Genomic DNA, 26,010 nt, shown 5'->3' on the forward strand with positions numbered 1-26,010 from the left:
TTGTGATAGCTCTTTTCGCTCGTATCTCGTCAAACTTCCTCATCAGACGAATTTTTCTACATACTTTCTCTCTCTTCCGACTTCCACTCATCCGATAACCTCAAAGTTCCTTCACTCAGTGATCACTAGACTCTCTCCTGTCCACAACCTAAGTCGATCACCTCTTAGGTGGTTTTTTGTTAACTTCTTCCGGTTTCACAGGATGTAACATGACTTTGGTAATATTGCTACCTGCAGGTGGAACACCTCCATGACCTTTCGACCAATCGTATGAGAATGCGCTATGGGAAATTGTTATGATCAGCGTACAATTTACGATTTTCGACGTGGAGACACAGAGCTCACTACGCTATAATTTCATGCGTATGGTTGAAAGAAGTTGCAACAATTGGTGTACCAAATTGAGGAGGTCGAGCATCTGTATCTCCATTACTGAGATCTTTACATGAGAAAGCTACGTTCGATGAACACATCAGTATCAAGATACGATACCATATGACAACATAGAGGAGAATCGACTCACTCTTCAACTTTGTCCTTGCTACGCCATCCCAGAATGTCAAACTACCATCACTTCCACCTGTACAGAAAGTATATTGAGTCTTATGGAACGTTATTGTATTTATAGCGAAAACATGCTGAGATCCAGATACTGAGGGTGTTCCAGGCATTGTTCCCGTGGGTATATCGTATCGATGACATTTGAATGAGTAATTTTTCCTATAATGAATAGTGTTAGCTATATCCATTTCATAGTCTGGATCCAGATGCTAATACTCACTTCTCGTCGCCACCAGGATATCTAACGACAAAGGTGTCAGCTGTGACCGGAAAGTCTGCGCACACACTGCTCACTGAATGGCAACTCTTCCTTCTACACTTCCTATAGCGTACGCATCTCCGGTTGGGAAGCACTTGACAACCCTTGTTTGCCATTTCAACGGTGATTCGATAGACTAAAACATACATATGGGTCAGCCGCTTTCCGAAAGAGCGTAGAACATAGCAAATGACTGACCTTGAATATTGTAGTAGGACTGGACAGATTGACAACATGTATTTGCCTGTCACCAGTAGCCACCACCTAAAGCAGATCATCAGCTATTGCTCAGAAAACCAGTAGCAATAGCTGACTTACCAGAAGAGATTGAGCTACGTCCATCGAATACGCTCTATCGGATAGATCTAAAGTGGCTATAGGATTAGGTGATCTAAGATCCCAGTACTAAGAGAGAGAGGTGTATCAGCTTGAAAGAAGACATCGATATCTCAGCTGACATGCATACCTTCAACTTCTTATCCCACCCTGCAGTTATCAGAACTGGTCCACTCCCCGGCACTTCAGCATATTCAATACATTTTATAGGAGCATCATGTTGAGCTACTTGTTGTGCTTGTTGAGTTTGTATATTATACATTTGAGCTGTGTTATCGCATCCTGCTGAAAAAAGGAATTGGCCGTCCTAAAATAATGAGAGAACTGTTAGTGTTGACAAATGACAAATGAACCGGGTTGAGACGAGTTTGACTGACCTTTGACCATGCTAAATCTAAAATGGGTGCTTGATGCGAGTACATTGCTTTCCCTTGTGATTGTCCTTGCGAGTTCACATCGTATAACCTCACCTACAGAGCATATTGCTCATTGAATCAGCTGATCTGTCTCTTGAAGTCGAGGTTCAACGGCCAGCTGAACATACATTGTTATCCCAACTTGCTACGGCTAGAATATCCGCTGTTGGACTGAATGCTAAGGCAGACACAGAATCAGGTGGCGGACTTGTGAGCTCAATGTCTTTTGCTGGAGCTCGGAAAGCAGAGCTGAGCATTTTGATGGGTATTTATAGGATTTGCGAAAGATGAAGAGATCGACACCGCCGGTGCTCTGGGAAAAAAGATGATACAGCGGAATGGCTCGATCCGATATAAGCAGGGCGTTGCAGTGCTCTCCGACCCGAGTTTGAGGCTGAAGATTGATTTGTTTGATGAAAGATGCTGAAAGGCAAGCAAGTGTTTTGAGATTAATCTTTTGAGCGTGTTGAGGTGTATGAGTACGGTGATATTTCATTGAAGGGTGATTACCGTGGGAAAGTGAATGATATAGCGTAAATAAATTTCCAAAAGTCAAAGGCTTTTTTACCTACTTTTGACACCTCTTTCGTCATGATCATTGCTTTTATGAGAAACAAATACACCTACAGAGGATTATAGCACGAGATGACAACCTTGACAGAACTCTTTCAATTCTTGGATCAGCCAAATCCATCAGTCCGACATTTGGCTTTACAAAATCTCATCGGACATACACCTAAAAATTCTCCCGAAAGACATATTTTCATTCCTTCTTCTTTCGCTGGAATCAGCTCAAACGGCGGTGGACTTCTGCCCAACAAGCGCAAAGAAGGGCAAGAGAGCGATGAACTCAAGGTCAAAGCCATCAAAGATCTGGCTACCCTATGCAAAGATCAAGCAGTACGTCTCAGTTAGCTATCCACTTTGGAACGGCGGGAAATGCTGACAAATCCCGTTTGTACAGGCTATAGCTCATGATGCGTTATCTGCTTTGATCAATCTAAGTGATACACTTGCGGTTGCTCGACATCTTGTAGACCAAGAATTTTTGGTCTGGCTGGTGTCATATACTGCTGTAAGTCATCAACTATACACTCAATTGACAATTAGCTTGATTTCATTTGCTTATCAATTTACTCACGCAGAACACCACTTCACCTTTATCCCCATTGACATCCATGCTACTATCCAACTTGACGTCTCATCCATCTCTCGTTTCAAGCTTAACAAACTTATCTGTTCCACTTGTACCTCTACCCAAATCTAAACAGTACCCTCCATATTTCCTTCCAGCTTCCGCATCATCCTCATCCACGACTCATCCAGATTATCGAGATCCATCATACCTACCTCCAAATGCAGAAGTAGATCAGTCAGATGAAGTTGAGATAGACGCTATAAGGGCATTGGTACAAGCTTTCGAAGATGGTGCTAGTGAAGGTGTGAAAGAGGGAAAGAAAGAAGCGAAACGTAAAGGAGAATGCCATTTCTTAGCCTCGGTATTTGCAAATATATCGATGGCACCATCAACTCGACCGCTCCTCCTGACACCCCGTCCACCTTTTCCAAGCCCTTCAACGGCTGAGCCAAGTGAGGAGGATGAGCCACTGTTATCTAAGATAGTGGTCTATACGGAACATCCGGACACGATAAGAAGAGGTGGTGCATTGGGATGTATCAAGAATTGTGCGATGGATAGGGGTAGTATGGGCTGGTTATTGGCTTCTGAACGTGAGTCTAAATGACTTCATTCGAAGCCTTTAAAAGTTTCGACTCGACTGTAGCTGACACAGTTCACCGCAGAGGACCGTGTTAGATTACCGTCTGACCCTTCGAGAAGGGTAAAAGGTGTAGACGTTTTGCCTTACGTTTTAGCTCCGCTTATGGGTCCCGAAGAGTACGATATCGAAGTGAGTGGGCAAGGAATCCAAGGGGTGTCAGAGGACTAATTGCTAACGACTGCTTTGCTTTAGGACATGGAGAAGCTACCACCTACTCTACAGTTTTTACCGCCTGACAAACAAAGAGAAAAGGACACGGTCTTAAGAATGATGGGTATCGAGATTCTTCTATTACTTTCCACTAGTAAGTCAGCTGTCGGATGAACATCAGTGTCCCGAACTGACAATCGCGCAGCTTTCACTGGTAGGGAAGCTTTAAGAAACAGAGGGGCATATTTCGTGGTAAGAGAATTGCATAAGAGTGAAACGGATCAACAGGTGAGTTTAGGCTTGTGGCTAATTCCATTGCGCAAGGCAGTACTTACATGCCTCAAAATTACACAGATCATCGATTCGATAGAGCGACTGGTCAATCTTTTGCAAAGGGATGAAGGTAACGATACGAAGGCCGATCATGTATCCGAACTTGTCAAGGTTGAGAAGACGGAAGATCACGATGATGATCTTGATGTTGTAGAAGTATGATTCATATAGATGCATGCCTTCAAATCGGATTCGTTAGTCTACCTCTCCCTTCCCTTGATTGCTAAGCTACGGTTCGATACGGTTAGGTATTATGCCTTCAATCAATAGTGATAATTCACAGAACAATCATGATTAGAATGCAGATATTCAAAGGACTCCGGTGATATTTGATCGGGTTCATCCTTTCTTATCACTAGGAAAGGCGAATCAGACAATTGAATAGCTAATTTAATTCATCATAATCAGTATCAGCTAAAGGATGTTATAAATTTGATGATCAAGGGGTTTCCATCCTGAAATTACCACCTTGGTCATTTTTAACCTCACCGAGGTTGAGAATAAGGTATAAAAACCCTGTCAACGGCTGTCAGGTTTTGTTGTTTCTTCCGATTATCAGACCTGGCGTCGATAACTCATTTTCTACGATATTTCTCCACTTTTCCTCTGACGTTTTCCTTTTTCCCATCATACTCTCCCTTACTATATATACACTCAATATTACCAATTCGCAATTTACTAAGATGCAATTCTCATTCGTTTTATCATATTTGGCACTCATCGCCACAGGTAAGTTCTCACTCGTATACTTAAAGTCTCATACTGACGATTTTTTGAATCATAGGACTGGCTGCGCCAGTCCCTCAGAGCGATGAATATCCACTCACCACCACTCTTGGTGGAGATCCTTGGACTAATCAGCCGGCCGACCCGGAATCTTCCTTAGTAGCTAAGAGACAAGTCGGCACCGGTGCCACCTCTCTGGCTTCGGTCGTCATCAGTAGCTCAGCTCCTGGCCCTAGCAGCACTGCTATCGCTGTTGGAGCTGCTGCTAACGGGGCCATCCCTTCTGGACATATCCAGAAAGTTGCAGGTGGTAGAAGTACTGTAGATTCCGCTGCTACTACTGGTGGTGGTACAGGAGGACCAAGAGGACCGGGACCTCTTGCTTTCGTAGGAAAAGCTGCTGGTGCTTCCGGCGGCGGCGTTCCTTCTGGAGCTCCCTTCGGTGCTGCTCCCCCAATTTCTGGACCCCCGGTTAATGCTTCCTTTGCCGGATCTTCTGATACTGGTTCACCAACCGATCCCCCGTTTGAAATCGCAGCTAGTAGTGATCTTCCTTCCACCGATTCTGCTTTTACTAGCGCTCCTACTAGTCTACCAACCGGTTCAGCTGTTGTCACTTCCGTTTAGTCACGTACCCTCCGGCATGGTCCGAATTGCGCCTTGCTAAAGTTTGTAGCTTGTACGTTTACATAGATGATCGTGCGTTGTTTGATATATATGAGAACCAGTTGCAGGAGTGCCTTAGGCAGAGTCGAGTTATACTGGTATACTTTGTAATGCATTGATGAAATAATCTGGACGATTTTGAGTCGGATCACGCAATACCATGCAATTACTCGATTTTTCTGAACTTCCAACGCACGTTCGATTGGAATTCGATTTGATAACAAACATTTTATGGGAGATGCTGATTAGCTTGTGATTATGCGCAATATGAGCAGTTCGAGCGTCATCAGTCGTATAAACCTAGTAGAATGGAGTATAATTCGTGTAGTGAAACATATTACTTTTCTTCGCAGCTCAGTATTCGTATCGATAGGTCTGGACTTTTACTAATGAAAACAACAAAAGAAAGAGTAAACAAACCTAATTTGAGCCGAAAGCGGAAGTCTTGATTAACTGTGGATACCGTACAATGAAATTGATTAAGGGTTTCGGAGAATTTCAATCCGATCTTATCAAGATAAACTTTCATACTAATGTCGATCATTTATTCTTTTCCTAACTTAGTCCTTCTTTGCTTTGAACAGATGTAAACAACGAACATAGCAAATTTGATTGGAAGCATACGAAGAATCCGGAATAATTTTTTACGCTAATTTTTGATAATATCGTTTTCGACTATTCCTTTTCCGGTGTTTCGGAAGAGTATTACCGTTTGTATAAACATCAACAAATGCGATACCTTTGTTTATATTGAGGTCGTTTGTTCTATTCTAAGCCCCGGTCAATGAAGCTGCGGTGGAAGGTCTCACTAGTCGGAGAGAAAGAACAAAATCATGGTGAAATAGCTCACCATATATGGTGTTATTGTGCAAGAGATCGTTTGAATGGTTGGGATTCCAACAGAGACATTACCGATGGTTAGCGTGATACAACCCAAGCTTCTATAATTCCTTAGAAGTTTTAGGAAGCACGAGAAATCATCTCATACCAGAAAGTCAGGATTGAAGGTGTAAACAACCTTTGTATAATAATATCCTGAATCCGAGAACGGTATAGCGTCAATTGGGCGCAGCAATGGCATCATTCAAATATCGAAATATCGGATACTCTTCAGTCCTCATCACCCCAGAAAAAGGTATAAAGCTCCCCCTCCAAGACATCAGTTGCCTATAGAAACCCCCTCTTCATCTCATAACACAAGTGTGATATCACTGACGGGCTCCCCATAACATATCATCTTCGATCTGTTCCCCTCTTACTAAACAACCCATCAACATCGCAAGTCAAGATGAAATTCTTCGCTGTTGTAGCTTCCCTCGCTGCCATCGTCGGTATGTTTGTTGGTTCTTGTCACGTAGAGCCGTACTGATTACTCATAAAACAAACAGGCACCCAAGCATCCCCCATCTTTGGCTTTGGAAATCTCTTCCATCATCCAAACGCTTCAACTTCCGCTTCAGCATCAGCTTCAGCTGCACCTAGCTTTTCGGCTAATGCTACCCGTTCAGCTCAATTCCCTTCCTACACTGGTCGGTTCAACCTTACTCAAGTACTCGAGCAGCATCATGTCGATTTATCCAACCTTAGAGGTTTGAACGTTACTCAACTTTTAGGTCAATTCGGTATTCATCTTCCCGCAGGATTCGATCTCGATTCTTTGATTGGGGAACTCGAAGATAAATTCGACCATCATCATAATTCTACCAAACCTTCTGGACATAGCTCTACTAAACCTTCTTCCACTAGATCATTCAGTAAACCAACTTATACCAGTCGATTCCCTATTAAACCAAGTAAAAGTTCAAGTGTTTCTCTTACTTCCGCGACTTCTTCAGTTTCGACTTTCGTACCTTCATCTATTTCCAGCGAATCTTTCAGCTTCCCCAGCGCCAATGCAAGCGACATCATCAGTCTTCCTGTAATCAGCTCTTTCGCTTCGGCGTCTACTTCCGACATCATTTCAACTTCCTCAGTTTCAGAATAGACAACAGGTGAACATATACTCGGGTGTCCGACCTGGGAGTTTGCAATTCATTAAACCCTGGTTGTTTATTTATCGTATCTTATAGCTTTTATATATAAAACATAGAGTGAAACCCAAATTCCTTATCCAGAATTAATGAGTTATTATTCAATGTGTTCATGAACAATTACCCTTGATGTTTACTTTATAAAAGCAAGCGAGTTTCGATTGCATATTGTATATGAGACTAAATGAGTCTCAGATCCATTCGTCAAACATTATTTAACACATAGAAATGATGACATTTTGCGTAATTATTTCTCACCGGATCATCTTTGCATTCCACAATTTAGGGACGCTGGAAGGGTTTATTCGTGAAGAGGTTTTAAAAATGTCGTTCAAATCATAAAGGTAAAGTTGAACAATTAACAATTAAGCATTTTGTAATCTTGGCATTATGAGACGATACTTTTACAGTACATCGGCAAGACCTATATCCTATCTAACTTCCTACCTCAATAGTCATGGTTACAAGGCAAGAGATATGTGGAGCCTGTCTGCTCAACGAAACTCTTAACTCATTCGCTACAAAGAGGTTACAATCAATTCAGACATTGCTACGATCAAGGCACAGATTGGAATTCCTGCAAAGCAGAAATTCTACTAATTTCGTCGTAGATCTTTTCAAGATCGTACCATTCCGATCCCACCCAAGGATTTCTCAACCTAAGCCTGATCAACAATCAAGTTAAGTCAGCTTTTGTGAGCTATACGATCATACTAAGGGATTCTTCTCATTTATTTTTTGTCTTCTCTTTATTCGACTCACCTTGCATTCTCGGGACCATCACCATCATAAGTCATAATTACATAGGCATGACCGTTCACTAATTTCTTCGCCGAATCTTTGGTTGAGAGAATCATTGGACTAATGTCTGAATGTTGAATCCAGATCCCTAGAAGAACCAATACAGAAAAATTGGAATCAATCGAAATAATTTTTTCATTTCGCCAAATGTACTTACAGATCTGGTTTTTGTCAAACGTGTCATCAAGTATATACTTTACAATTTTGCCGGTGAGCATTTTTAAAGCGTCATTTGGATAACCACCAGTGATTTCATTCTCATGACTTAAACCATAATATCCACCCATTTTCAAAGCAGCTCTTCTCATAGCTGCGGGCCACCTTAGGTGATGAACACAGTAAGCTTTAACTTATTGGCTTCAATTTCTGTTTTTGAGAATACTCACCAAGTAGTTAGACCATCTGCAGTACCACCTATACTACTTTGATAAACAACATCAAAAGTTTCCCAATCACTATCATTTGTATATAACTTCACTTTTGCTTTTTGTGTAGCTTTTCCATACTCACCATTACCAATTCCTGTATCTTGAACTAACTGTGTGATAGCAAGTGGATTACATTTGACGAGAGAAATTAATCCTGCCATGAACCAACATTCCCCATCAGGTCCTATATTCAGACGATTATCATTTGCATGCAATCTGGCTGAGTTTCGTTATTTACCTTGCTTGACATCTGTGTGAACAGGCCCCTCTTTACCCCACAATGGTTCTGCTATAGTATTTTTAAAATCTTGTTCTTGTCCAGGTAAAACATCGTCTGGTTTAGCGATTGGACCTGCCCATATCGTTCGAGCCAGAAGATATATCACTTTATAAATGCAATTTTAGCTTTTATTCCCCCGAGGAGTCTTCATGACTTACCGAAAGTTGTTTTTGTCGAAAACATGAATATCAATAACTGAGCGTCGATTAGACTGTCAATTGAAGGAAATTTTTGTTTTATTATACACTTGTAGATACAATGCACAATGAGAAGTTCAAGAAACGATTTGTTAAGGCTCAAAGATTGCATAAGTCCTTATTCTAATATCCTTAGTTCCACTATCTCTATGTCCTCAGCATAGCTAGCTTGCTGACCAATGCCTTGATGTCTACTCGCCATCCCAATCCCTTTCAAAGCAATATAACCAGCTTTTGACAATCCTTTCATACAAACCCCTTAGGCAGGAGATGATCGTCATTCATCATGTTTCCTGGCCAAAACGGCAATCACAGATTAACACTGCCACAACATACCTACTCCTTTCAGACTTATGGTTTGTATCTCATGAGGGATGATCGATATTTTGATCCAAGGAGTCAATTACCCGTTTCAATCGACCGAGCAACGTTCACTTAGAACTCAATAAATTGTGGTAATTACGAGATCCCAAATCGCTTCCAACTTTACGTGGGTTTCAGTATACATGCGAAGCGAGATGTAAGAAACTTATGCTGTATGAAAAGAAAAAGACATACTTTAAAAGATAGACATGTGACAATGCATCTGAAACATATTATTTGTTTATAACGCTTCAGGTATTTAGTTACTGGTCGGATATGTGGCATCGACAATAATAACGTAATGGCGATCGTACACATGTTAAACTTAAAAGTGAAACCGGCGTGATCCAGATGTGCAATGTGATCTGGATTAACGGATCATCTTAAGATGATGAGGTAGGATACATTTTTGAAATGATATATAATGCAACCATAAAATCAACTTCGTCAAAAAAATCCATCAGACTCAACATTCATCATCTACATTTCATTGCCTCATATCTTAACACTTCATTTACCAACTACCTAAATCACACCTCAACTTAAGATGAAATTCTTTGTACCTACATTGCTCTCACTTACCCTTCTAACCAGTAAGTCGAATTGTTCACTATCTCATTCCCCACATGAGTATCAAGCTGACATCATACTTAAAATTTCAAGGTATTTGTGCCGCTCCCGTTCCAGAGCCCAATCCAGGTTTATTAACAGGTTTACTTTCACCTCCAACTTCCAATCCAGATAAAGGTGCTTCAGGTGGTTTACTTGAATCCAATACAGGTACCACCCTCTCATCAATTCTAAAGCCACTCAACGTAAACCTTCCCGAAGGTTTAGTTACTACTTTAGATGGTGTAAAACTTTCAGGCTTAAATGAGCCTCAATTATCTTCTTTCCTATATTACGTTTTATCTGTTCCAGACGTGATTATACCTAATAATACAACAGTTCAAGAACTAGTTGATAGAGTTGTAGGTGATGTTTTCGGACATGTCGTTTAAGTACGAAAACTCGGTGGAAGGATGGATTAGGAAGAGAAGTCATGGAATCTTCGATTTTCAACTTACAAGTCTTTGTTCTAATCTTCTGCTCAAGTAATTAACCCTTATTCCAGATTTTCGATTCTGTACAGTATCTAGTTAGGAAGTGTTGTGAATCGTGCTCGACGAATGTATTATTGTTGAAACCTGATGATTTCCGTTTGGAATTGTCCGCGAACATTTTACCGCAATTTACGTTGCATAGTGTTATACGAAAGCATTTGAATTATTCATTATAAGCGTTTCGAGATTCGTTATATACATTATTTCTTTACCATATAGCAAAACATGTTATTGCAAATGTCAAACTCTGATCTGTTGACACCCGTAATCCAATCATTATCCACACTCTTCCCCTATCTTTCGTTTTGTCGATGTGAGCCGATTTCTTACGGAGACGAAGCCATACTTTCGAACTACAGTATGTCGATTATCCTGTCTCATCTAACGTCAAATCATCATATTGTGTATCTTCAGTAAACAACTATAGTCTCCTTCCAATACCATCACCTTTCAATCTGTCTAACAAAGCTTGTAATCTATCTTCAACAGAATTACCTTGAGCCGAAACGGAACTTGCGAAACTTTTACTCGAAGGAGATAATTGTGGGAATGAAGTAGAATTATAATTCTGTCCTCTTAATCCCGTTTGTTCTTGCTCCTGATCCTGGGTGAATAATTGTCGTTTGGTTGCTGAGGGTGGCGGACTTAAATTTTCCATGAAGCTCGTCGACTTTATTTGACTTGGAATATGTGATCTGGTAGGAGTTGCTTTGATAGGTAATTGAGCTGGGGAAGGTGCATCTTCGAATTGTGAATTCATCGATCTTGCCATTGAACTTCGTCGAGCATTCCTTTCTGGTGTAGTTGGGGTGACTGTATCTTGGAAAACGAATGGAGAATTAGTGGAATTAGACCAATCATGATTCTCTGACGGTGAGTGAGATATGATATCGATTCGACCGTGCGATGCGTCTAGATCTCGAGATAGGTGGTCAATCAGATCCGCTACATCTCTATGGGAAGTGAAGTATACCTATACGCAATGTCGAGGTCAGCAAGATTCAAGATATAAAGGCATCCAGTTCCACTCACATCTGTAGGCGGTCTAGGACGATTTCCGACGTTCCTATCTCTATGCCTAAAGTTCAGCCCAGCTGTACCATTGCTTAGAGCTTTAGGCCATCCTGCACTCTGTCCGGAAGGGTGAGATATATCACCATTTTCAGGGATGATAGAATTTCGTACGCTGGAAGAGTAGCTTGTCGATCTTGAATGCGGATTTGCTGTTGAGTCAAAGATGTATTCTTCATCGTGTATTGACCCTGCCACCGATGTTCGGAGAGCGTCGACCACGTTCCATATGACCTGACCGTCTGCATACTCACTTTGGCAAGTAGTCTAAATCAGCACAAAGCGAAAGTGCGTGACGCTATCCACGGCATATTGTCGGATATGCATGATACTCACGTAATTTCCACAGCCTGAGTCATCCTTCTTCTGCTCATCTCGTCCAACGATGGCCTTCCACTATTTCCTATATCATCCGAAGTACGTCTCTGATGCCCTTCGTCTCCGTCGAAAGCAGCAAGAGATCCTTTCTTTGTAGGACTTTCCAGCATTTCCTCCTCATCATCGTTTCTATACATATCAATAAGTGATCCACCAGTAGAAGAACGCGTATGTGACTCGTCATCTCCAGACAAGGTTGAATCGTTTCCAGGACTAGATTTGAATGTTCCCGAAGACTTCTTATTGAGCGGTGTATTCGGATGTAAAAAGCCTAATCCACTCAAATCGCCCTGAGCGGGGAGGGCTGAATGGAGAGTAGGAACTTGATTTTGGGAATTTGCTGGTGAAGGTTCATTACTTGTACCAAGTCCGCCAATTGCAGGTGTATTACCTCCTGAATCGCTAATTCCACTTGCTGAGGCATTTGAGAATGAGAAATTCCTCTGGTGTGCAGGTGGGGATCCAGACACTAATTCGTGGTCCTCTTTACTGAGTTGTAAAGGTTTACGCCTGATGGATTGTTTACGAGGTTGAGCACCAGGTTTGAGTGATAAAGAAGATGAATCAGGTGATTCGGGTATTTTAGGCGTAGTAGACATGGTTTGCGGCGTAGAAGGTATGATATTTAATCCTTCAGGTAAGATCATAGTCCTTCTCACCACCACGCGATCGTGTGTTGGTATGGGTGGAACGGTGTCAATCGGTGCAGAAGGTGCCAGAGATATAGCAGAAGGTACAGTTGGAGGTTGATGGGTTTTACGCGCTTTTGATAAAGATCGAAACAGTCCCTTCTTCTCTTTTTCAGGCTTGACTGCCATGCTATCGTGCGCGATAGGATCGGGTGTATTAGAACCGCCGCCAGAAGCTGTAGGAGTAACTGTTCCCTTCATCCCTTTAGCAGCCAACATATCGTTCAGTTGATCTTCCGTCAGCCCAAGCGCTCGTCCAGCTTCGATGAACTTGGCACGAGCGTCGTCGTCTGAATGCGTGGGCGTATGACCAGATTTGGACACGGCGAAATCGCCTTGGCCTACTGACGGACTTGTCGTTCTGTTTTGAGTATCGGCCGGACTCTGATATCTACCTTGTGCCGATATCATCGGCTGGACGGATTGATCTGCCTTTGTTGATGGCGCTAGAGCCGTATGAGGCGGAGGCGAGGCATCTTTTGACCTTTTCATCTTACTCATGACATGTCTAAGGCTACTGGAATGACCCGAACTGCTTGGTGGAGAAGGGATATTTCGTTCGACCGGTGTAGGACCATTGCGAACAGGTGCAGGTGGAAATTGGAAAGAGTCAAGATTCGGCGGAGCGGAAGGTGGAGCTTCTGGATGATCGTTCGCACGCAAATTGTTTGGATCTTCTAGCTTTTGCGCAACCGAAGCAGACGCAGATCTTTGCAAAGCCCCATGTCCCCCTGAGAGACTAATGTTATCCTGTATGGGGGACAGTTTGTTCTGCTGCTGTTGTTGAAGATGCAATCGTTGTTGCTGCTGCTGTTGGAGTTGCTTACTGGGAGACGATTTCAGGTGAGTGGAGGAATCTGGTTGAGGAGGGAAAGGTGTAACTTCGTTACCAGAGAAGCTGGGTCCTTTGTTTCGTTTGCTCGTGAATTTCTTCCACTTCAAACTCATTTTGCTTCCTCCGCTTGTCGATTTCTCCATATTCTTCGCTGACCCCGAGTCAATGGAACTTTCGGGTGTCAGAGGTGTGGTAGGGACGTTCGCAGTAGAAGATACCAATTTTGGAGACGAGATAACCATTGGTCCACCTTTCTTACTGAATTTCCTATCGAGCTTACTACCACTTCCACTCTGCTGTACTGATGGCGTGCGATTGAGTGCAGCAGTGGCAGCTGCGATACGAGCTTCGAAATCTCTACGTATATCGGGGTTCTGCTCAAGAGGCAGTCTTTGATTATATGCTCTAGCCGACAAGTCATTAGTTTGAACTGTCGATGGAGGGGTCTTTATCTCATCCGCTATGTCCGAAGGTGTGTCCGCTGGCGGAGCTTGAGGGGGTTTGGGAGCAGGTCCAGTTGGAAGAATGATGCCATTGGATTTTGACCCTGCCCGTGAGACTGTTGCTCCATTGCTATTGCCCGTTAATGGAGGAGTGAGAATGTGAGTATCGACCGAAGAATTTAGGGTCGATTTCTCTTGTGAGGGTGTAGTGTGCGATGAAGAGGGCTGCAGAGGGTCAGCTGGTGGGAAACGCCATGAAGAGGGAGGCGGCGGACTGATGGGCCTAGCCAGAATAGGAGATATTGGTCGTTCGGCAGGTGACATCGCTCTCTGAGTGCTGGGGTAGGTAACCGGTGGAATAGGAGGAGAGAACTGTTCATCAACGTATCTCAGCCACAAACCTCATCTTCAGCGTTGGTGAGAAGGAACTTACCGGTACCACCGGACTTTCGTCCAAATCCCCTCTCAAAGCTTCTCGCTCAGCTTTGGCCTTGGTCACCAGCTTCTCCTGTAACAATCGCATCTCATCCATGCCCATTCCACTCATCTTTCTCAGGATGTCAGCTTGATATCTCGGTTCAGGCGATATCATGCCATCTGTATTCAGCTCGATGGTCTTAGGGGAGCTATCGTCAAATACGCTGGCCCAGACGATCTCGTCGGGTATCTGATCATATTCGAACGAGCTTGAGCTTGAGCTAGTTGAATGAGTGGATCCAGCACGTATCAGAGTGTTAGCTGGTGAGAGGGGATCAGGAGATTCAGAAGCTTCGTCCAGTGGCTTTGGGTCAGACTCGTCGATAGTCCCTTGCGCGGACACCGTTCTTTCTCTGGCTTCTTGACCAACTGCTAAACCCCATCCAAGGTCTTGTTGCAGCTGGTGAATGGACTGTTCTGACGTCGACCGAGAATTCGCCACACTTCGCCTGCCTACGACCTGCTTCACCTCAGGTATCCATTCATCCGTTGTTATCTGACTTGGGTAATCATCACGATCGGACGTGAGTCCTTCAGATTCTTCGATTATATCAGGTGTTGAGGGATTACTCGAATACGGAGACGACATTCTTCCGCTCAAAGATGCTTCGCCAATCGTACCAGCCCTTCGACGACTACTGGTCGTATGGATTGAATGGGTATTATCGGTATCAGTAGACGATCCAGGTCTGGTAGGCGTACTTTGAGCTTGACTGACTGTGCTGGATCGGCCCAAGGATGAGGTTCGAGCTTGGATACCTGGCATACCCTTGATTGGGGAAGGTGTATTCTCAGGCGAGATTGCGGTTCTCAAGGCATCAAGTGGTGATGGATTACTTGGAGTGGCTGATCTAGACGATGTACTAGATTGAGAATGATGGGTTAACCTGATAGGTCTAGGTTGACCAGGAATATAGACAGGTTGGTCGGGAGATATGGTAGATGTAGAGGTGTTAGACAAAGTAGGCTGATGTCGAACTGGTTGACTTCGCGTAGGGGTGAATACAGGCATAGGTATAGGTGGCAGCGGTTCTTCGACGTGGGCAAGAAGATTGTGCGTACGTGGCGATGGAGGTAATCGAGAAGGAGACGATGGTTCAGTCGTTGTTCCAGTAAAGGTACTATTCGTTGGAGACATCTGGAATGGAAACACCGAGGATGTAGCGGATTGGCAGGAATCTTCTGATCGAAGATCAGACGGTCTTCGAGCTCGTCCTAACAGCTCTTCCTCATCCGCTTGAGACTCTCGCCTCGATTCAGGATCTAATATCTCTTCCACCTCGTCCGAGACAGGCGGTTGTTCTGGTGCTTCAAGAGATCGCACAGTCATATTTCCGTTCTTCAGCTGACCACCAATCTCCTGTAAAGCCATAGATATTCGCTTGACTTGCGCCGGGGATAACTCATTTAGACGAGATTGTCTTTTCCTAGACTTTTGCTGTTTGATAGCAAAGGCAGGTCCTTCAGCTGAAGTGGGTGTAGGTGGGTTGAAATTCAGCGAAGAAGCTCGCGAATGACCTTTGGGTAATGTCATTGAGGGTATATTAGGCATAGTGTTTGAAGTTGGAGTAGCAGTCTTCTCAGAATTGGTAGGACTTTCCGCTCGTTTCGTGGGTTTGTAATACGCATTTGCCTTTTCTGGCGATATCGCAGGGGGCAGAGGTACACTTTCTCGGGTCGGCGTACCAGCTTCATAGTCATCACTTCTTGCCGGATTGATAGAAGGGTCCTTGAGATCTTTATGACTGCAGGATTTCTTCACTTTCCTCATGTATTCAGCTTCTCGCATACCTGAACCCCCACTAAAGCCATATGATTTCGTTTTGAACGCGCTGCCAGTCGGTGAGACTGAATTGTCAGGTGATGATCCTACGCCAAATGTCTTGAAGGAAGAGAAAGAGCTTGAGGTTGGAGGAGGTGAGCCCAAGAAGCTGGCTGGAGTAGTAGGGATATAATTGCCTCTACTGTCATCGGAGCTTGCTAATACTGATGGACTTGAGGTAGATGTCGTGAGGAGCGAAGGGGACGATACTGACGGTGAAATTCCATTCCTGAATTGTTTTATATGTGAAGGGCTGACATCCATCCCTGTTCTAGCCCAATTCTCGTCCATATGAGGAGGTCTGCCATCCCATTGATCATCTAAGGCTTGATCTCTCATTTCAGCGAAAAGCATTTCTTCCTCCTCCTCGGTCAAAGCCGGACCGTGATGTCTTGCTCTTTGAGACGCAAGGAGTGATCTCAGTGATTCTTCTGGCGCGGTTGAGAGGGAAGGAAGCAGGACAGAAAATCGCTGGGACAAGCTGAGGATCAGTTAGCATTTCTATCCATTTTATGGATGTAAACATGTTGGAATGGTATGCATAGCTTACGAAGGTAGGATAAGTGAGTTTCTGATATCAACATCCAGACTAGGTGCTTTCTCCATTCCATGACTGTTTACCAAGCCTGATCTCCCCTTCCCCTTCTCCTTTTTCACCTCTCCTCCATCCTCAAAGGAGTCCGCCTGATTTCGTCTGTCGCTATAACCTTCTTTACTGTGAGTATGACTCGATCCAGACGGTGTTTGCCTTCCAGCAACAGGATTTTTCCTTTCTGATGTGGACGCTGTACGTTTCCTATTTGTCGAATATGGCGGCGTGGAAGAAGGAAATGGACGCGAGAAGGTTGATTCGGACGTTGATAATGATGATGAGTAACGAAACATCGAGACAAGGTGTAAGATCGCCTTAATTAGCTTCCTATTCTCACTTAGGTTTTACGACGATGATGAAGGTGACTTTTCGATGATAATGAGAGAAATGCGATGAACTTGCAAAGCAAATAGTCTAATTGTGAATAATCGAAATAAATTTAAAAAGACTAACTTAAACAAACGATCCATTCCCCCTTTTTTGTTCTATCTATCGTGTCATTCGCTATCAAGCCTGCTCCTATGCATACGATTGAACGCGTTAGCAAAAGATGATGGACGGAATCGATCAATTATGGATTGATTTACCCAAACCGTTGGTTGATCTATAAGTCAAAGTCGTGTTTTAGATTAATCTTGATTTTGAATTAAGATGTTAAACCGGGATCTCAATTGTAGGTCGTACGTATATCCAATGTGATACGCTCTCGTAATTTATTGATGATAATGATAAGCGGTTGATTGGCTTGATGACGACTCCATTTAGAGAACGCGTAGATGAATTAGTGAGATGAAGAAGGTGTTACGAGTGATGAGTTAAGGATGAATACTTTTAAGAAGGAATTAAATGGTTAAGGATGATCAATGCGGTGCGATCACCAAAGCTAGTAAAAATGAAACTGAAAGTCAATTTAATCATAAAAGTGCAGCATGCGTGTCTCATGTGCTGATAGCAATATAAAACAGATTGACAACGCGGAAAGACCTCGTTATGAACATGAACCTCACATGCATCTTACAACGTTGCTGCGATCTTGACCAATAGTCATTGAGCATACATGCAGTTTCTACCAAAGAGTGCAAGTTACCGTGAAAGACGTTTCAGAACTGCCTCTTACGCATCGTGTCTCATCCGATTGACTTTGTGGCGTCAATCATCACATTTGAGTTGAAATATTTGACAAACATGAAACACACCAGAATACTGCTCATCTAGCATATGTCGATATTTTACATGCATGGAATTGGATGACAAGTAGTATACAAGGGTATATGATTGCTGGGTATTCCTACAAGTCTTTCTTGAAAACACTTTATCACAATAGCTATTGTACTTCGATCACTCTGCTCTCTCGGTCTTTTTCTAGGGCTTGATCCATGATCTTGACCATCTCCCTAACTTGATCTACACCAACTCGAACAACACCCATGATGTCTTCGGCCGATAAAGGAGTACCTCCAGCTTTGGATAGAACGCAAATCTCTCTTTGCGCATTCATAGTGACTGTCAAAGTACCAGCGCAAAGGGTCGATTCGAGGTGTGTAGGATCGAGTATGGGTGGAAGGCTACCGAGAAGATATTCAGTGAAATGATCTTTACAAGTCGAAGCAAGCTCTGCTATCTCTGCACATAGAGAACAACTCACTTTTCGAAATATGCGAATGTCAGGCATAGGGGTGTATGATGTATAGCCAGAGGTACCGGTGCACGTTCTTCAGGGGAATGCTAAAAGGTACGAATTGAATCAATTTCCAAAGTATAACGTTTGATATGAAAGGCAGCTCACAATGATAACTTCATCTCCTATAACCTCAACATCAGGTTTTCTAAAATGTTTCAATGCAATCATAGAAGCCATTGAAGCGCAATCTAATAAATTACCCGAATCACTTAAAAAGTGAAGCGTTAATCTCAATTGCCAAACTTTTTCTCCTGCCAATATACATAAAGCCTCTCTATCTATAGCTTCTGTACGTCGGATTGATTTTTCAAGTAATCGAGTTATAAGCACCTCAGAATCGCTTGATCTGCATGCATAATGCAATTTAGCGTTTATCGATTGATTATTTACATATTTGAACGGGAGGAGGTTACTCATGAGGTATTAGGGGTTGCGTGAAAACATTTATAAAAGATATTTGAAGGACTTACCTTCCATTCTCGTAAATACTACTTGCCATAGGTCCAATCTCTGAATTAATCATTAAAAATCCCTCGTACGGTCGATCATCTCTTGGTTTCACTATACTAGCGGATACTTGAGCCAGAACACTGAGGAAAGCCAGTAGTCAGCGACCCAATTGATGACTGAAATAATATTCTGCTAAACTCACGCCGTTTTCCCAATCCTACATTCGACATTACCCAATTCATCTCCAAATATGAACTCGATTTTTCTTTGTTCAAGTGGTATTCGACCATCTAAACGTTTTCCTTCTGCTAAAGCAGCTAATAAGAAATCTTTCTGTATAGAAGGTGGATCTACCTCTCGTACCATCTTGTCGTCGTTTTTCCCTTTCTTTGCGTTTTGTAGGTTTCACAAATCAATTCGAGGTGATTTAATGGTTTTTTGGACGAAATGAATCACAAAAAATCGGGAAATCATATCATTGTTTATACGCACGTGACTGACGCGTGTATGTACTAAAACATCATATGACGTGGCTATTCATATTTTTAGTAAATTGTACCCTTCTTCTTTCCTACACAATGCATAAGATATTAATTCAGTGTCCAGAGTATGATCTGCTCTGCATGTACAAGCATGCAACATTGCTCTAGCGTGCATGCGGATTGACCAATCCAAACCAACGGAAAAAAACAAATCTGCAGCTTGACCGTTACATTTCGATCTTCTGTGACGTTCCTGTAAGAATATACCTGAGGCGCATCACTACTGACTGGAATTTCAATTGCCGTCTATCTCGGAGTCTGTTCTTCATAAAATGTTCACATGTGCTTCTTCGATAATTGCTTAAAACTTTCCTCGGCTGTCTGCTGCTTATCTGCAGCTCTTAAAACCCATGCCGAGAAGCGAAAAGTGGAGGTCCGCTTTAAAACCAGACAATTCTTGACGTCATATCGATTCCTGTAAGATGACTTTTAGCCTTATTCCAGTAGAACGATCTTTGTTCTGTCTATCGAGAATCGAGTGAACTACTAGTATGATTCAGGTGACTTCTTTTACCTCCACCAGTCAGTTGTTGAGTTATGACGTTGATTGAAATCACAAAGAAGGTATCTTTTTGATTCGGTGGATAAATATCTATATATAAATAGCGTATGATAGTAAACGGCGAAATACCTTTTTATGTTATTTATAAATCCAACCACAACTATAACCAATTCATTAAATAAGTTCCATTAAAATAAATCAAAATGCAAGCAGTAGCAAATATGGTTCAAGACGCTATGGGTCCAGTACCTGTAGCTGCTAATCCAGAATATAAACATAGACCAGATGGATCAACTATGAAAGCTTTAGCTTGGTTTGGAAATGAAAAAGTTCAACTTGTTGACGCACCAATTCCAGATATTTCAGAAGATAAAGATGTTATCCTAAAAGTAACAGGTACAACTATTTGTGGAAGTGATTTACATTTATATCACTCAGAAATGATTGGAATGCAAAAAGGTGATATCCTCGGACACGAATTCATGTGAGTTTTTTTCTCTGAACAAAGGCGAGGGGAGGGGTAAGACAAGATATAGTAGCGAATAGCACGAGACGAGCCGTCGAGAGTCTTGAACGAAGACGCTTTTACCTATCTATCACAGCGTGGGAGGACTGAGTGGAATGAGTGTGGTGGCGATTATCGGCTTCCAGTACAGATGGACTCATAAATGACACCATGTTCTGCACACAGGGGAGTAGTAGACAAGATTGGACCAGCAGTAACAACTCTCAAACCAGGAGATAAAGTCGTCGTTTCCTTCCAAGTCGCTTGTGGTACTTGTCGATATTGTCAAAAGAAACTTTCGTCAATGTGCGATAGAACCAACAACTCTAGTCTCATGGCGAGCATGTACGGACAAAGAGACGCTGGGTTCTTTGGTTACGGACATTTGACCGGTGGACTTCCTGGAGGTCAAGCAGAATACGTTAGAGTACCATTCGGAGAGGTCAACTGCCTCAAAGTCCCACCTGGTGTTACCGGTAAGTTATCTGCCTCTTTTGTAATGCTTCCAAATCGAGAATATGGCTAATTTAGTATTTATCGTTCCGCTAATGCAGATGAACAAGTATTATGTAAGTCAAGATTCGCTTAGCAATGCAGTATCACATGATATCTGTCAATACTGACATGTCACTACTTCAGATTTGTCCGACGTGCTCCCTACTTCTTACCACGCTGTGGTAGACACTCGAGTCGAGGAAGGTGATATTGTCGGTATCTGGGGGTAAGTGATTAGGTGTTAAAAGACGCCAACGTTGCTCATGTTCGACATTCACTGCTAGTCTTGGTCCTATCGGTCTCGCCTGTGTAAAATGGGCTTTACTTAAGGGTGCATCCAAAGTTTACGCAATCGATACTGTACCTGCTCGTCTTGCCGCTGCCAGAGCACTCGGCAATGTCGTAACAGTAGATTTCAATGCTGAGAACGTTACTAAGAAGATCATCGGTGAAGTTCCCGGTGGATTGGATGGTGAGTTATTCTGTTTCATATATGCAAATATGAGAAGTACGAAGACCAATCAAACCTTAATTTTTCAGCCTGCATTGACGCCACTTCATTCCATGAACCAAAGACAATACTTCATAAAGTTGAAAAAGCTTTAATGCTCGAAACAGACGTATCTGAAACTCCAAATGAAATGATTTGGTTAGTTAAGAAATTCGGAAGAGTTGGACTTATTGGAGCATATGCAGGATACACTAATCATTTCAATATTGGTGCATTGATGGAAAAAGGTGTTAGATTTATTGGAAATGGTCAAGCACCAGTACACTTGTATTGGGAAGAAATCTTAAACGATTATATCTTAACTGGTAAATTCGATGTTAAAATGCTTGTTTCTCACAGAGTAAACATTGAAGATTTCCCTCAATTATATGAGAAATTCGATAAAAGATTTGCAGGTGTTGAAAAAGTTTTCGTAGCTACTAAATTCAGGTATGTCCTCTATTTAATCTGTTTTTTTTGTCGTAATTCATCGATCATTGTTAATAATTTGATTTTATTTTTAGTGAACCACCCAGTGCAGGATTCCCACAATTAACCAAGGTTGATGATTGGGCAAACAAAGCACTTTAAGGGAGATGAAATGGAGTTATAAGTAAATTAATGTAAAAAGTACATTTCTTGTAGCTATAGCGTATTTTAAAATGTAATGCAGATAGTTTTGATTACCTGATATTGCAAGTAAGAGTTTCACTTCAACCATACTGCGATTGATCTCTTTTGAATGCATGACATGTATGTATTCTTTCCAGGAGGCCATCCTCACAGATGGTGGCTTAGTGTTCTATGAAGTTTCCTTTGAAAGACTGTACACTAGTCATCGAAGGACCGTAACGGGAAAAAAACAAGGATGATATAGAGTCAAACCAATTTCCGGATTTTGAAATGTCTATGCATTTCTCAACAGAAAAGCCAAATTCCATATCGCCATACCGGATCGCAAATCTATGTACTCTCTTCAGCAATTTTCCACCGCAAAAGAATGGCATGAAACCCAGTAGACTACCTGAGCTCTACCTGAGCTCTACCTCCCTTATGCTGTTCTCCAAAATAGCGGGATCAAATTGTACTGATATCATTACGCGTGATCATTCTGCCTTCTCCAGATTATCTTGTCATCAAATTCTGACCATTTGACAACGATAAAATATTTTTTGTGCTCGACAATTTGACATCTAACCGGTGTATAGATGACTGTAGATGATAGGTAATGACACGCCAACGAGGTTCTTCATTCACGACAGTAACGACAGGATACTGATACGAACAAGAAGGAAGGTAAAATTGAATTACTGATCGGATGATTGACGGTCAGTGCGTATCATATAACTCAAGCTATTACTTACGCACGGACCCATCTTTACTAATGAGTCAATCATCACCGATCAAAGAAAACATGACTACTCCAGTCAACTAGATCTGATTGAAAACATTCCACCTTCCTCTTCCTCTTTGCTTCCTCTTTTCAACCATGTCATCCTCCAGTCAGCCTGATTGCATCGATTCCAACCCTTCATACTCTTATTTTCACATTTCAGGTCTATTACTTCCCATAAACAATCTTCATGGGCTCACCAGACGTAAATCTCACAACACCGATAGTTCTTCCAGGCTCTCGACTCGAACATGCTTTCAGGAAACCTTCACCTGTTGGCTCAAGCAGCCACCCTCGAACCCTTGCATCTTCCATGAGACCCATTCTAGCTCCTCTGACACCCCTTGATGCCCATACTCGACCAACGTTGCAAGCTGTGGTTCAAACTCCTTCGTATGCCGGATCATCAAGAGCCTCTACACCGACGTTACCAGGTCATGGTTGTTCATCAACTCCTACACCCACTTCGACGAGTCGTCTTGGAAGACCAATTCCTTTTCCCGGCAGTCACTACCCAGGACCACCTCCTAACCGGCCATTACCTGCCTCTCGACCATTATCCATATCGGGACAATATATCGAGCCCCTGAGGATTCGACATCCAGCTCAACGGTCTGATCCTGGAGAAGATCCTTTCTCTCAGTCATACGTACGGGACAGCTCATCCATTCGACAACGTGGGGAGATACCAGTTACTCCCACCAACAGCTCTTTCAATCTACGACCACTCTCATCAAGTCCTCCTCGAACGGCTCAGGAGATCTACCTTGAAAGTCAGAAGAAAAAGATTCCAGCTGCAGACAGGATCCTAGCTGCCGTACAAGGTAAGTCATCGTTGATTTCCTCTCTTCAACATAGAAATGGAGTGACTGAGACCATCGAGACGTAGACTTCCGCTCAGAGAATAGGGAGTTCAAGGCTCAATCTGATGACAAGTTTGAGCGTCTTGAGCATCGATTGACCACAATGTCAAAGGATTTTGATGCACTGAAGGAGAAACACCAAATCATTATGGACGACAATACGGTACTGAGAGAGAATGATCTTCAAATGAGCAAACGCATGGAATACCTTCAATCCAGTATAGATGCTCTGCCAGAGAAAGGGGTATTTGCCAACGTAGATTCTGATTGTGAGCAATTGCTGAAAAGGTGCTATACGCCCGCTGATCCATTCTGCGCCTTGCAGTGGATATCCTTAAGAGAAGCCTGACCGCAATGACTGGAAAGATTGAATCACTCTCGGTGGCTCTAGCTGATCGTCACAAGGTCTCTTCTGATTGTTGCGTTTCCAAGACCTCTACGAATACTGATGTGAGTCGTTACCTTGTTTGTGATCGCGAGCAGATGACCAACAGGTGAACTAGGCGCTATCAAACCTTCTCAATCACGTTACCAACAAGCTGAATAGCATCGATGAATTGAGCCTTATGCTGAAATCCCTAAACGGCTTACCGGACGCCATTAGGGACGTGGTCGTGTTCAAGGATGCCCTCGATACCTTAACAAACAAGGCGGAAGGTTATTCCCCACAACGCACATCACAGCCTCTAGGGCTCCTTGGTCACAAAGGGCTTCCACCTTCCCCCACATCCCCGTGTCAACAAGGCGATCTCGAGATCAGGAAGTCTACTTCTCTCCAATCGTCCTTCAAACAGTATATCACGCGGCCCGAAAATAATATTGCACAACTTCCAGATGTGTCGAGAACACTGGAAGCCCAGCCTACCGTTCAGACCTCTGGTGCAGCATCGGCGATGGTTGTCCAAGCAAAACACCCTGGGGATCAGCAAATTTTACAATCAGTCACGAAAATTGCAGTCCAGAATGATGATTCAGGAGTAGATCCTCCCGCGGAAGATCAAGGGGATAAATTAGACGATTTGGCAAATGCTGCCGCTAGTCAAGAGCGACTAGCTGAATTTTCCGCTCCAATAACGGAATCTCCGAATACCAGTATCGATATCGCTTTCTCTTCTCTTAACCAGTTCGTAGATGCAGCTATTACAAGCATGAACTTCACCACCTTGAACTCCGCCGCTGAATCTTACTCACCACTCCAACGAGACCCCGGTAGACGCGGCAATTCGTCTCAACCTCGCGAATCGCTTTTATTCTCACCAACGTTCTACACTCCGCCATTGCCTCATGATCCACCATCGCCTTCTGCTTCTTTTTCAATAAATCAGCCTATTCCAAGCCCTGTTATCTCATCGCCGATAACACCTTCGCATAGTCAGAATCTTGATGAATCTCACTTGTCACCGGAATCAAGATCGTCGAAGAAAGCGAGAATTTCGCCACCAGTGGATCCCTCAGATCGTCCGGTGACAAGACTGATGTCGAATACCCGCAGAGAGCTAACCAAATGGAGTCCGAATTCGCAAATTGAACATCGAACTGCAGCACAATCCCCAAGTATTCTGCGATCGAGTCCATCGACTACATTAAAGGGAGCTTCCACAGAAAATGCTATCGAGATCTCCAGCGGGTCTTCGCAATCACAGCCATTGAAGCCACTAAAGAAGACTTCCGTTGGCCAGACTAACAAAAGCAAGAATCCAGTAGGCAGGCCCAGAACCAGGACAGGAAGGGCTCAATCAAACGTAAGGGATATTGAGAATTCAGTGCTGTTCTCCAAAGCTGTTGCACTCAAAGGGGAGTCTCTGAATTCGGGAGTTGAAAGTATACCTATGAGAGAGCAACTGGTGAAACCCGCTTCATTTACATCATCTATCGGTAATAAAACGATTAGGATGGAGAATATGGGTGATGCCGGTAAACGAGCTGCCAACAAAGCTGCTGCCGCTAAGATGGAAAGGGAACAACAGCAGAGAAGGATGACATCCGTTATAGCGCTTGGACCAGGTGCAAGTGGAGGTAAAAGCGGAGGCAAAGGGAAACGAAGGTGGGATCAGGATAGTACGTGATGTGAGTTGTTCTAGTAGCTAGTATTATTAATCAGCGTGAATACATCATCGTGGAATATTGAGCACATCAGTTTTGGATAATGAGAGTTGACTCCGCATTATATGACCTTCCGTATGACACTGTAAAACAACAGGAATTTCATAATATGTATAAGTTATGTAAAATATTTACAGTGCCACATTGTAACACCGAGTTGTTGTACGGTGAGAAATGTAAAAGTGTCAAACGTCATCGGCATGGCATGCATAACCGACAAAAAATAAGTTACTCTCTTTCTTTAACATC

At 42.9% G+C, this 26,010-nt stretch overlaps 10 protein-coding genes across 10 annotated transcripts; 6 read left to right on the plus strand and 4 right to left on the minus strand.

Annotated features, from left to right (window-relative positions):
• Window positions 1-157: 157 nt before the first annotated feature.
• On the minus strand, window positions 158-1,829 carry I206_106688 (uncharacterized protein; the record flags this gene model as incomplete). The annotated part of the gene is made up of 10 exons (XM_070203382.1): window positions 158-281; window positions 346-454; window positions 524-720; window positions 782-802; window positions 856-956; window positions 1,019-1,084; window positions 1,139-1,225; window positions 1,287-1,463; window positions 1,534-1,626; window positions 1,701-1,829. 10 exons carry the CDS (start codon window positions 1,827-1,829, stop codon window positions 158-160), a joined length of 1,104 nt encoding a protein of 367 aa, XP_070059483.1.
• A 388-nt stretch (window positions 1,830-2,217) lies between these two features.
• I206_106689 (uncharacterized protein) lies at window positions 2,218-3,998 on the plus strand (the record flags this gene model as incomplete). Its single annotated transcript, XM_019159116.1, has 7 exons — window positions 2,218-2,472; window positions 2,537-2,647; window positions 2,718-3,303; window positions 3,376-3,482; window positions 3,546-3,657; window positions 3,709-3,791; window positions 3,858-3,998. The coding sequence occupies 7 exons, from the start codon at window positions 2,218-2,220 to the stop codon at window positions 3,996-3,998; spliced, it is 1,395 nt and encodes a 464-aa protein (XP_019007788.1).
• Window positions 3,999-4,519: 521 nt separating this feature from the next.
• I206_106690 (uncharacterized protein) lies at window positions 4,520-5,189 on the plus strand (the record flags this gene model as incomplete). Its single annotated transcript, XM_019159115.1, has 2 exons — window positions 4,520-4,565; window positions 4,621-5,189. 2 exons carry the CDS (start codon window positions 4,520-4,522, stop codon window positions 5,187-5,189), a joined length of 615 nt encoding a protein of 204 aa, XP_019007787.1.
• Window positions 5,190-6,516: 1,327 nt separating this feature from the next.
• On the plus strand, window positions 6,517-7,212 carry I206_106691 (uncharacterized protein; the record flags this gene model as incomplete). Its single annotated transcript, XM_019159114.1, has 2 exons — window positions 6,517-6,559; window positions 6,617-7,212. The coding sequence occupies 2 exons, from the start codon at window positions 6,517-6,519 to the stop codon at window positions 7,210-7,212; spliced, it is 639 nt and encodes a 212-aa protein (XP_019007786.1).
• Window positions 7,213-7,814: 602 nt separating this feature from the next.
• I206_106692 (uncharacterized protein) lies at window positions 7,815-8,950 on the minus strand (the record flags this gene model as incomplete). The annotated part of the gene is made up of 6 exons (XM_019159113.1): window positions 7,815-7,923; window positions 8,021-8,147; window positions 8,217-8,380; window positions 8,446-8,671; window positions 8,726-8,872; window positions 8,926-8,950. 6 exons carry the CDS (start codon window positions 8,948-8,950, stop codon window positions 7,815-7,817), a joined length of 798 nt encoding a protein of 265 aa, XP_019007785.1.
• Window positions 8,951-9,874: 924 nt separating this feature from the next.
• I206_106693 (uncharacterized protein) lies at window positions 9,875-10,328 on the plus strand (the record flags this gene model as incomplete). The annotated part of the gene is made up of 2 exons (XM_019159112.1): window positions 9,875-9,920; window positions 9,991-10,328. 2 exons carry the CDS (start codon window positions 9,875-9,877, stop codon window positions 10,326-10,328), a joined length of 384 nt encoding a protein of 127 aa, XP_019007784.1.
• A 523-nt stretch (window positions 10,329-10,851) lies between these two features.
• On the minus strand, window positions 10,852-17,030 carry I206_106694 (uncharacterized protein; the record flags this gene model as incomplete). Its single annotated transcript, XM_019159111.1, has 5 exons — window positions 10,852-11,403; window positions 11,463-11,754; window positions 11,838-14,218; window positions 14,280-16,626; window positions 16,696-17,030. The coding sequence occupies 5 exons, from the start codon at window positions 17,028-17,030 to the stop codon at window positions 10,852-10,854; spliced, it is 5,907 nt and encodes a 1,968-aa protein (XP_019007783.1).
• A 1,031-nt stretch (window positions 17,031-18,061) lies between these two features.
• On the minus strand, window positions 18,062-19,234 carry I206_106695 (uncharacterized protein; the record flags this gene model as incomplete). The annotated part of the gene is made up of 5 exons (XM_019159110.1): window positions 18,062-18,302; window positions 18,383-18,462; window positions 18,524-18,764; window positions 18,889-19,008; window positions 19,071-19,234. 5 exons carry the CDS (start codon window positions 19,232-19,234, stop codon window positions 18,062-18,064), a joined length of 846 nt encoding a protein of 281 aa, XP_019007782.1.
• Window positions 19,235-20,115: 881 nt separating this feature from the next.
• On the plus strand, window positions 20,116-21,993 carry I206_106696 (uncharacterized protein; the record flags this gene model as incomplete). The annotated part of the gene is made up of 7 exons (XM_019159109.1): window positions 20,116-20,396; window positions 20,604-20,893; window positions 20,972-20,986; window positions 21,057-21,138; window positions 21,197-21,384; window positions 21,453-21,852; window positions 21,927-21,993. 7 exons carry the CDS (start codon window positions 20,116-20,118, stop codon window positions 21,991-21,993), a joined length of 1,323 nt encoding a protein of 440 aa, XP_019007781.1.
• A 992-nt stretch (window positions 21,994-22,985) lies between these two features.
• Window positions 22,986-25,724, plus strand: I206_106697 (uncharacterized protein; the record flags this gene model as incomplete). Its single annotated transcript, XM_019159108.1, has 4 exons — window positions 22,986-23,619; window positions 23,685-23,927; window positions 23,984-24,108; window positions 24,162-25,724. The coding sequence occupies 4 exons, from the start codon at window positions 22,986-22,988 to the stop codon at window positions 25,722-25,724; spliced, it is 2,565 nt and encodes an 854-aa protein (XP_019007780.1).
• Window positions 25,725-26,010: the final 286 nt, after the last annotated feature.

Source organism: Kwoniella pini, chromosome 9, assembly GCF_000512605.2.
Source record: "Kwoniella pini CBS 10737 chromosome 9, complete sequence".
Taxonomy (NCBI): Eukaryota; Fungi; Basidiomycota; class Tremellomycetes; order Tremellales; family Cryptococcaceae; genus Kwoniella; species Kwoniella pini.